This window comes from Zea mays, chromosome 4, assembly GCF_902167145.1.
Source record: "Zea mays cultivar B73 chromosome 4, Zm-B73-REFERENCE-NAM-5.0, whole genome shotgun sequence".
In the NCBI taxonomy this organism is placed as follows: domain Eukaryota; kingdom Viridiplantae; phylum Streptophyta; class Magnoliopsida; order Poales; family Poaceae; genus Zea; species Zea mays.
In genome coordinates this window covers 33,565,554-33,575,668 of record NC_050099.1, presented here as the reverse complement: position 1 = coordinate 33,575,668, position 10,115 = coordinate 33,565,554, and the positions used below count along the sequence as shown (strand labels likewise).

Below are 10,115 nucleotides of genomic sequence, written 5' to 3'. Positions count from 1 at the left end.
GAGATATTAGCTAGAACCCTCTTTGCCATGAAAGAAAAACTTGATTTGCTTCACCAAGATGCCTTAGAGGCAAAAGTCCAAGCTTTTCCTGAAATTGCTAAGTACGAGGGGGATGACATAAGTGTTCAACCGACATCTCCTTCGACCCCTCCAACAGTTACTGAACCATCTGTCGACGAAGAGGAGTTCTACTGCCCGGATGTGAGTGACGAGTGGTACTTCAGCGACTCAGATAGGTCAACTCGTAATAGCTATTGGAATATTTATTAGTTGCCTGTACTCCAGCTATACAAGCAGGATTTGCTTTTGAACATCCCACTACTCGGGTTGTCGTAGTTGTCATGTTGTCGAACTAGTCGTGTCATGTATGTCTAATTCTCCATGCTACCTCGTCAGCTTAAGTTAGTATGATGTCCAGAACGTTGTCGTCTGCGAACTGTGATGACTCTTAAATGTTCTGATGCTAGTCCTTAATAAGTTGATGAAATTATGGTTCTATTATTTCAGTGTCTTTATATGGTTTGTCTTAAGTTTAACGTACCTCGATTTGTCGATTGGCTTCAATGTGTTTCATAAGACTAAATGTGTGCCATCTCCACATATCCTAGCATGGACCCTGCCAGCAATGCGACATCGTCGCAGGCGATGTCGAATCCCTCAAATGCCCAGCAATTTCCACCACCACCACCCTTATGGCCAACAGGCTACATGCAGCAGAATCCAGTCGATTGCAACATGATGGGAAACATTAATTTTCCTAGTCCTGGTCAAGGTCCAACTACAATGTGGGCTCCAATTCAGGCAGGGAACACTAGTTCCCAATCAACCATGATCCCTGCTTCCCAATCTGCACTATATTGGAATCACTACATGAATTTTGTGAGGAACCCTCTTGGGTCGGTGGGAATGAGTCCATACACAGATTCATATCCACCTTCACTATCAAGTACACCGTTGCAGGGTTCGAATACTATACCACAAATGCCTGTAAACTTGGAGTCAGATGCTGAACACAGTGTTCAGGACATCAATAGTCCTGAGAAAAATGCACCTCCAGTTCAAAAACAAAAGAAATCTAAGGAACAAAACTTTACAGCCCCAGAAGACAGACTCCTTTGTACTACTTGGTTGCAAATAAGTAGTGACCCCATTGTGAATACTGGGCAAAGGAGGGAGGGTCTCTGGGCCAGAATTGAAAAAAGGTACAATGAACAAAGGGGGGAATTTCCTTGTCGACTAAACAGAGCACTCAGCAGCCGATGGGACAAGATAAGGGCTGATGTCAGTAAATTCTCTGGATACTACGCGAGAGTTCTACGAGAGAAACAAAGTGGTCTAAGTGATGACGATAAGGTACGACTAATGAAACGATGATTATATGAACTACATATGTCTCTGCTACAACTAATTGTACAATGAATTCGAACTTCGCAGACATCGAAGGCAGCCACATTGTTCGCTCATGAGGAGGGCAAACCATTTCATTATATGCACTGCTGGCATCAACTGAAGGGGGAACCCAAATGGGAGAGCATATGTCAAGGACACTCTTTTAGAGGATTACATGCAAGATCAATACCTTCGTCGGGGTGTCCATCAGTGGAAACACCGGAGACTGACAGTGGATCCGCTGGACTCTCAGGAAAAAGGCCCCGTGGCCGTGATTACAGTAAAGCTGAGAGAAAGAAAGCTGGTTCATCTTCGTCCCCGGAGTACTTAAGCCGATTACAAGAAATTACTGAGAAACAAATACAGAGGTCCATAGAAAAGGGGGAAAAAAAAGAAATGACCAGTGAAGAAGATAGGGAGATACAAAAGAAGAGATTGGACTTGGAAGCCCAAAAGTTAAGCATAAGACAAAGGGAACTCAAACTAGAAGAACTCAAATCGGCAGAACAACGTTTGCAGATGCTGTTGTCGACAAACGAAGAAGATGTAGATCCTGAAGTTTGGGTTGTCATGAAGGAACAGAAAAAAAAATTGCAGCAGTTCATATTTACTTTTGAGCAATGATGAAAGGTTGTGTACGCTGTGCGCCTGTGCTATTCAGACTTGTTGAAACAATTTTAGGTTACTTCGTTTACGAATTTGTAATATGCGGAACCGTATTTGTTTGGTCGAACCACTGTATCTTAAGTTGTTTGGTGTTGTATTAGACAATAATGAGCTTGGATGTCATAAATGTTTGAACAAGATTATTGACAATCGAATGGTATGTTATAAATTGTTCAAGAAAACATGATTTCTTATGTTCCGTTGTGTGTGGTACAATAAAACTTAGTATGTGAACTAAAATGTACTAGGCTGTTTGGCAAATTTGCGAAACGTAGCTTATTTATTCGAATACAAACTTAGACGAAAACACATAACAAGTAGTGATAGTAAGTACGAACTCAGCTGCTACGACACTCTAGTATTACATACTTCCACGGCGACTCCATAAGTGCTCGACAAGATCATTTTGAAGTGAGCACGATCTATCTTGGCGACGTAGATCGAAGTGGTTAATAACCCATTTGGCACGGCCTTCCGCTATTATTTGAGATGAATCAATCCTTGAAGAGTTGTCTCCGAAATCAATGTTTGCAGCAAAAGGGCCTTCGTCTTCAACGATCATGTTATGCATGATGATGCAAGCCGTCATTATCTCTGTCAAACGATTACGATCCCAACCATAAGCTGGTCCACGGAGCACCGCCCACCGGGCTTGAAGTACTCCAAATGCACGCTCAATATCCTTTCGGCAACTTTCCTGCATCTGAGTGAAGTAGACTTTCTTTTCCTCGTATGGGTGTCGGATTGCTTTCACAAAAGTAGGCCAGTTTGGGTAAATACCATCAGCGAGGTAATAACCGAAGTTGTACGCATTACCATTAACTGTGTAATTGACAGGGGGCATTCGACCAGTAGTGATTGGGTCAAAGACGGGGGAACGGTGGAGCACGTTCACGTCATTGTTTGTCCCAGGCATGCCAAAAAATGCATGCCAAATCCATAGATCATACGTTGCAACAGCTTCAAGTATCATGGATGCCCAACCATTTCGACCACAAAATTGACCTCGCCATGCCGTTGGACAGTTCCTCCACTCCCAGTGCATGCAATCGATGGATCCCAACATGCCAGGAAAACCCCGCGACTCACTATTATGCATGATGCGATTAATGTCATCTTGAGTTGGAGTGCGTAAATACCAAGCACTAAAACAATCAATGATTGCGCGACAAAAATGATGAAGGCATTCCCTAGCCGTTGATTCCCCAATTTGAATATACTCGTCTACCGCATCTGAAGGTAAGCCATAAGCAAGTATCCGCATGGCCGCACAAACTTTTTGTAATGGTCCTAGTCCGGGCATACCAGTTGCGTCAACTCTTTGTGTAAAGTAAATATCGTGTTGTTGAAGACCTTGCAGAATGCGGAGAAACAAAGGCCTACTCATGCGGAACCTATATAAATGGTATTGCATAATTGTCAAAACTTGAACAAATGATAACATAAGACTAATGTATGAAGTGCGCACCTTCTACGAAACACATGCGGTGGATACACTGGGTTAGCGGCGAAGTAGTGATGTTGGATGAGGTTTTCTCCAGCGAAATGATCTCTGTGAATGACACGGCGGGGTAGACCGGACCGTCGGCGGTGAAGGTGCTGCGCCGCAATGTTTAGGGTTAGTAGGTTGACAAGCAAAAGAGTTTCATCCTCACTATCACTCGAATCACTCGAAGCAAACTCATCTTCCGTATGGCTAGGAGACATAACGAACTTTCGATAACTTGATTCACTGAGTACTATGGGTGAAGAATATGGTAGAGGTTCATTGAATATATATAGGGGAGAGGAAAGGTTGGGGGGTGGGAAGATGGCTTCCGTTCAAAGCCATCCGTGGCTTCGTATGAAAGGCAATGGTGTCTTGCATCGTAAGATAGTCGTGGCTTGCAGCGTACGACTGAAAGGTTTGTCTTCGAAAGTAAGTGTGGTTCAGAGAAGTTCGTGCACAAATGAATGGAACAATTCGGAATACCGCTAAGGTTCATTTATTGTACCTCTCTATTTTGTAAGATGGATTACAATTAATTATTGTAATATTTTATTATGTACTAAGGGTCTGTTTGGTTGGGCTGTGGCTGTGAAAAAAGTTGTTGTGGGCTGTGAGCTGTGGAAAAAGCTGCTGTAGGCTGTAAGCTGTTAAAAAGCTAAAAACCGTTTGGTGGAAACCACTAAAAGTCATTAAAAATTCTTCGATATATGTTTTTATAGTTCCATCCGAAAAGCCACTAAAAGCAGGTCCAAGGGTGCTTTCAGATTTGCACTACGAGAAAGTCGGCTTTTAGAAAAAGCTGCTTCCTGCATCCAGCCCTTTGGTTGGCTTTTGGCTTTTAGGGGGGCAAAAGCCAAAGCCAAAAGTCAAACCAAACACACCCTAAGTTTGTCTTAATTAAGAGTAATAATTTAAAAAAATTTGTTAACCTAGTTTCATGTAGTAATGATAACGTGTTGAAAAAAGAAATAAAAATGAAAAAACAAGTTGGTTATGTTAGTTGTAGGGAAATGTATATTTAATGAGTAGAGGGATATGTAGGGGAATATTTAGGGGGAACGGTTGCGGAACGAGTAAATTTAGGGGAGGGAATCTTGCTGACGTGGCTGCATAGTAAGATTTAGGGGGAAAAATATAGGGGGAACGGCTGCGGATAGTCTAAGCGTTGCGCTGTCTCCTCCTCTCAACAGCAGCAACTACTGTTTTCTCTGAACTGTGACAATCCGTGCCCACCAATAACTGGATACTGATCATGCACTGATAGTCATTGTCCGTCGACCTCTGCAGGCGCCTGCAGAGCTGAAACAAACCACATGGCATCATTGCCTGCTGCTGCTAGTAGTGGTAGGGGAGGAGACCAAGATAGAAATCAAAAGAAGCGTCCAGCCCAGCGGTCAATCAGGCATTTGATCAGTGCTGTGTCCCGGCAACGGCAAGCAACAATGCTTTCGCTCCTGACCATCTGGTGCGATGTACGTACCCTCTGATCTCAACACTTTGATGGATGCCATGTTGACAACGATGTTGATGTGGTTAAGAAACCCTTCAAAGAGGTTATGTGGACTAATATCTAAGGCACTCTTGACTCTTGAGTGCCTTCATCTTTGATCTTTCTATACAATAGAGACCATTTATCATTGTCTTTCGTCTCCCTATGTTTATGTCCTCGCAATAAGAAAAACGATAAACGAGTCCTCTACATCTTTCTCGCATCTCTATTACTGACAATAGAGGTGAACGGTGCAGCAAGAGCTCAATACCAACGCTTGGCGCAGAAAGTTTCAGGAGGTTCAGTTGGAGCCGTTGACTGAGGACACCATCGTTTGAAAATGGACGGCAGATGCCCATACGGCCATACCGTGCACAATTCCTAGGGGTGGTCAAGCGAGACCATGCAAAACTCATTTGGCAGCCTCACACTGAAACAAATACAAGTTGTTCATCTAGATCCTTATGTGTGTGTGTCATTCGATTACCGTGCACAAATACAAATTGTTCAGATCAAAGAGCAGCCAGAGAAGCATCCAGAAATTCAGAAACAAGGAAAACAACATAGGTTTATATATATGTCTCATTCGATTTTACAGACAAGTCGACGAGGTTAAGCCCTAGCTATATATCCAAAACTCTCATTTATTCCGCGGGCTCGCGAGATCCATCGAAGGAACGCAGAAGTGGACGGGTGGGGTGGAGATGGTGAGGAGGAACCAAAAAAGAAAAGAAAACAAAAGAAAACAAAAGAAAAGAAAGTGAAAGAATCGCTTCAGGGAAGAACTCTATACATGTGCACTCAAAGCATCCTTTTCATAGGTGGTCTCACAGCACTTTCAGGGACACTATCAGCTCAGCTGCTGGGCTTCTGCTCTGCACCAGGTGAGGTCTGAGTAGAGTGAAACTTGGCGGTTAGTTCTCTGTTTCTCATGAGAAACACAAGTTGTTTTACAGTAAGAATAGCAGCGAAACAATGGTAGTCTTCTACAACAAAAAACATTATTTGTTAATTGCATCCTTTTCTGAAAAAGGATGCTTTGAGTACTTACTCCAACCGATGTCACAAAACTGCAGACCGCGCACTTCACGGACCGAGCCCCGTACTGGTACATGAGCAGCATGCGGCAGTTCCCGCAGTTCACATGCGCGACTTGATTTGCTGCGACGGAAGAAGAAGAAAAAAAACAAGAAGACCGTTCGTCACTGGAGATGTTAGGAATGAGCAGAGCACTTGATTTCTGAACCCTGGACAAATACACAATCTCTGAACGTGATGTTTATTTTTCCCTTTCTTTTTGACAAAGTTCGCAACTTGATGAATTCAACGGGTGGTCATGGTCATGGGACTAAAATCCTTCCTTGTAGGAAAGTTCCAGTAAATGCTGTGCTCGGCACACTGAAGCATCTCTACGAGATATTCATTCAGCTCCAGTCCAGTGACTCTAGGACATCCCTGTCAAGCTTTTCCATCTCTCTGGATAATAGCCAATTTCAACGATTACGACTCCAAGATAGGCCAATTCTACGACGTTAAAATGCTATTGGAAGGTTGCTGAGCTTTCCAGACCACACAATATACAGAAAGCAGGATTTTTTTTTCTTCTTCTTCTTCTTTCGTACAGGAATCGAAGTCACAGGATTTACCTTCCATAGCCAGGTTCACAGTGTGGCAGCAAGAACACTGCACGCTCGTCGCGCCGCGTATGTACATGAGGAGGGTGTGGCATCCTCCGCACACTAGCTGCGCCATCTCAGTTCCTGCAGAAGATTCACGCGGCAGCTTCACGTTTCAGAGGCCAGTAACCAACTACTGCTACAGCACCAGAACTGCAAGAGGTTCAGAGGGAAACCACCAAAGTTGTCCCCTTGAACTATCATGGAACCTACAGCTAGGTCTCTGTAGCGAATGAAAGCCTTCATCTCAAAAAAAAAGGCAAACAAAACTTTATGGATGCAGCAAATGCTACTTCTTAACTGGTTAAAAAGAACAGAGAGACGAAAGGGACAGTGTTGCACTGCTAGCTCTGCACACACAAATGTGGCTCCACGGCGCCGTGTTTATTTGCTCGCAAGTTCTTGACGAAGGTGATATTGATTCATGCCATGCGCGTACGGCGTACCTGGAGCCGGCACGGCGGTGACGGTGCTGCAGACGGCGCAGCAGACCGACGTCGCACCAGCTGGGTACATGAGGAGGTTCCGGCACCCGGTGCAGACGAGCTGGCTCTGGGCCCCTGAAAATCAACACGCCTTGATGAAAAAGGAACAAAAGTGGTTTGATTTTATACGGTTTTCACAGCCCAACGTTCTCTTGATATATAAAAAAAAGGATTATTATTTACCATTGGGCGGCGTGAATGGCGCCGGAGGAGCTGGGTACGGAGCAAGCGGAACCGGCATTGCCGTGCCGGCTGCCTTATCCGACGACGCACGCAGCTCGGGGAGGCCTCGCAGATTCCGGCGGCGTTCAGGCGGCAGAGACCAGCTGCTTCGCCCCGCATGAAACCCTGGAAACGACACAGCACGTGCAGGAGACGCTGACGAAACAGAGCGAGGGAGAGAGACAGAGTGGCTTCAGTTGCATTGAAATTTGAAATCCACAGAAATCTCGGAGAAAATGCACGCAAAGAGCTGTTCAGTAGCAGTAAAATCGATTACTAATGGACGAGGAGTCCTTGGGAGACGGGGAAAAATCGATTCTCTGAATGCACGTCAAGATCGTTCCAGCTTCTCCTCAAGCCGGCTAACAGTAATCGCGCGCAGAAGAAGGTGAAGAACTCTACTACTCCATAGGACTCCCAGCGGCTCAGGCAACAAGCTGTATTCGAGGACCAGACCGGCTTTTAGGAAATTTCGTTTCGCTAGCTTGAGGAGATTAGACCGAGCATGCATACGGGGGATTTTTCATGGACAGCCATGTTCATGGAAGCCACTTGCCATTGTTGGCCTGATGCAACGAGTAGACCGAGCTTAGAATAACGCAGCGGGTTGAAAGAAGAAAAAAAAACTCGCAGCTAATCCAGTTTCGAGATAAAACAGGCGAGGAATCACCCACCATGGCCAATAATCAAACAAAGAAATCGAGTGAGAGAGAGAAAAAAAAGGAATTCCAAGATGTAGTTCCCAGCCAATCATCATCAAAGAAGAGCAAGAGGGGAATAAAAAACAAAGAAGAGGGGAATCGGCACCTAGTAGCAATGCTTATGGCTGCTGCATGCATAAGAACAGTTCTTGAGTTACCACATCTATCTCTCTCTCTCTCTCTCTCTCTCTTCCCCTCTCTCTCTCTCTCCTGTCTATCTCTCTCTCTCTCTATCTCTCTGTGATATGGAGAGGTCGACGAATTTATAGGGAAGAACAGCAGACAGAGTATATGATGGGTGGCCGAAAAGGTATCTAAAGCTTCTCTCCGCTCCGCCTATTGCAACTTCTTTTTTCTCTGTGCCAAAAAAAAATTGCCTCTCGACATTTCCCCCCCAACTTTGTTGATGTTATTCCACATGTAACGTGAGATCCTTTAAAAATACTCCAACACGCGTGCGTAATATTCTGCCTGCCCTAGACAACACAATGAGTCATTAGATTACTCATCAGTCTGGTTCCTGCGGTGATGCACGCAGGCAGTGGTCGTGCAGTGCTCGTGCACACGGAAGGCCAGGTTGGTGGTCATTTGCATTGCCCTTCGCCCTTGCAGACGAGAACGAAGACGCCAACGTCATGGTACTCGGACGTTCTGGGGGCCTAGGTAGTGGCTGTGGAGACGCCACGTGCGCGCCAGACAAGTCACGAGGCTCGTACACAGAACTCCGGGCCCACACACGTTATCACACAGTGAAAAGTGGTGTGCTCTCTGCTCTGTGGAGGACACACGAACCACTGTCCTCGCCGTCGTTAGCATAGCAATAGCATAGCATGATGCCCGGCCTACCCAACTTTTTTCCATAACAATAATTACGCGGGTTTTCTTTTCTTGAGGAAAATACAATCGATCGGGGGACCATGAGAGTTGGTTTATACATACCTTTTTTTTAAAAAAAAAATTTGAGGGCGTATTTGGTCTGAACCTTTGGCATGGGATGGGACCCTCCTCATCGAGCATTGATTTCTTAGGATGGGAACAAAAATAGACCCTACGTGTAACTGATTCGGCGTAGCTCTCTAGAAAAATAACTCCCACTAGCAAGTTGCTAAATACTCATCACCAATAAAAAACAATTTTTAGGTCATTAAATATTTTTAAATTATGTTAACCTAATTTTTCTAGTTACCACTTACAAATTTAAATTTGATTTTTTTTTACTGTATCGCTCTTCTCTTGATTATTATTATTTGTATTCTGTATGAATCACGGTGGATCGATTTTCTCTAAATTTCTCGATGTGTCGTTTTCAGACTTGTCAAACGAGGATGACAAATTCATCCTTTGTGGCTCAAATAGTTCAAAGTGTATCACTTGCATATATGTACGAACTCAATAGCAGACAAGTGATTTTATGGTGTGATTGACACACGAAATAGGTTATTTGGGAATCTCCCTAAGTCGGGGGACTAAACATGTATATTTAGATTGTTGGAATATTTCGGAACCTCAAAGATCTGTTGGAGGATGATTTCTGGTGGTTAATAACGTCCTAAATAATTTTAGGACTTATTTTTCAGAACTAGTGGAATGCTCTTATTACAATGTAAGAACCTGTCTTCGTCCTTGACGATGAACGGAGAACAACTCCAGTGAGTTAGGAACTTAGGCATTTTGGGCTTTGGGTTTACCGAGGTGTTTTCCTGTTGTACGGAGATGCTTAAGTAGCAAGCCACTAGTGTCTACCAGTGGTGGTGCATGCTTTGAGTTTACCGTAGGTCCGAGCTCCACGAACTCGTTCCCCGGAACTTCGCCCACTAATACCCCGTTTCAATCTCACAGAATAAACTTTAACTTCCTACTAAACTTTAACCATATGAATTAAAGTTACTAAAGTTTAGCTCCTTGGGTGTTTGGACTACTCTAATAAAGTTTAACATATTGGAATAAAAAGACACTCATGCCCCTGGTACGGAGAGATAGAATGGGGTTAGAGGGTAT

General features: G+C 44.2%; 3 protein-coding genes across 6 annotated transcripts; 1 reads left to right on the top strand and 2 right to left on the bottom strand.

Moving 5' to 3' along the window:
* The first annotated feature begins 300 nt into the window (after positions 1–300).
* Positions 301–2,013, top strand: LOC109945700 (glutathione S-transferase T3-like). The gene is made up of 2 exons (XM_020552025.2): positions 301–1,353; positions 1,435–2,013. Exons 1-2 carry the CDS (start codon positions 583–585, stop codon positions 2,011–2,013), a joined length of 1,350 nt encoding a protein of 449 aa, XP_020407614.1. The 5' UTR covers positions 301–582.
* Positions 1,910–3,852, bottom strand: LOC103653062 (protein ALP1-like). Its single transcript, XM_008680037.3, has 2 exons — positions 3,524–3,852; positions 1,910–3,449 (listed from the first exon to the last, which is right to left on the bottom strand). Exons 1-2 carry the CDS (start codon positions 3,760–3,762, stop codon positions 2,417–2,419), a joined length of 1,272 nt encoding a protein of 423 aa, XP_008678259.1. The 5' UTR covers positions 3,763–3,852; the 3' UTR covers positions 1,910–2,416.
* Positions 3,853–5,507: 1,655 nt separating this feature from the next.
* LOC100285579 (uncharacterized) lies at positions 5,508–8,747 on the bottom strand. 4 transcript variants are annotated; one of them, NM_001413619.1, is made up of 6 exons: positions 8,224–8,336; positions 7,378–7,542; positions 7,156–7,269; positions 6,680–6,793; positions 6,085–6,194; positions 5,508–5,924 (listed from the first exon to the last, which is right to left on the bottom strand). In NM_001413619.1, exons 2-6 carry the CDS (start codon positions 7,433–7,435, stop codon positions 5,889–5,891), a joined length of 432 nt encoding a protein of 143 aa, NP_001400548.1. In that variant the 5' UTR covers positions 7,436–7,542; positions 8,224–8,336; the 3' UTR covers positions 5,508–5,888. The 4 variants fall into 4 exon arrangements, with proteins under 4 accessions (NP_001400548.1, NP_001400549.1, NP_001151942.1 ...); NM_001413620.1 differs by having other exon boundaries at positions 7,378–7,572; positions 8,224–8,313; NM_001158470.2 differs by lacking the exon at positions 8,224–8,336 and having other exon boundaries at positions 7,378–8,168.
* Between the last annotated feature and the right edge of the window lie 1,368 nt (positions 8,748–10,115).

Coding starts and splice junctions, on each gene's coding strand:
- LOC100285579 (XM_020551599.3), bottom strand. CDS start 7,435: ATGCCGGTTCCGCTTGCTCCGTACCCAGCTCCTCCGGCGCCATTCACG. Junction 7,270..7,377: donor GCCATTCACGCCGCCCAATG/GTAAATAATAAT, acceptor GTTGATTTTCAG/GGGCCCAGAGCCAGCTCGTC. Junction 6,794..7,155: donor CACCGCCGTGCCGGCTCCAG/GTACGCCGTACG, acceptor AATCTTCTGCAG/GAACTGAGATGGCGCAGCTA.
- LOC103653062 (XM_008680037.3), bottom strand. CDS start 3,762: ATGTCTCCTAGCCATACGGAAGATGAGTTTGCTTCGAGTGATTCGAGT. Junction 3,450..3,523: donor CCGCATGTGTTTCGTAGAAG/GTGCGCACTTCA, acceptor CCATTTATATAG/GTTCCGCATGAGTAGGCCTT.
- LOC109945700 (XM_020552025.2), top strand. CDS start 583: ATGTGTGCCATCTCCACATATCCTAGCATGGACCCTGCCAGCAATGCG. Junction 1,354..1,434: donor GTCTAAGTGATGACGATAAG/GTACGACTAATG, acceptor CGAACTTCGCAG/ACATCGAAGGCAGCCACATT.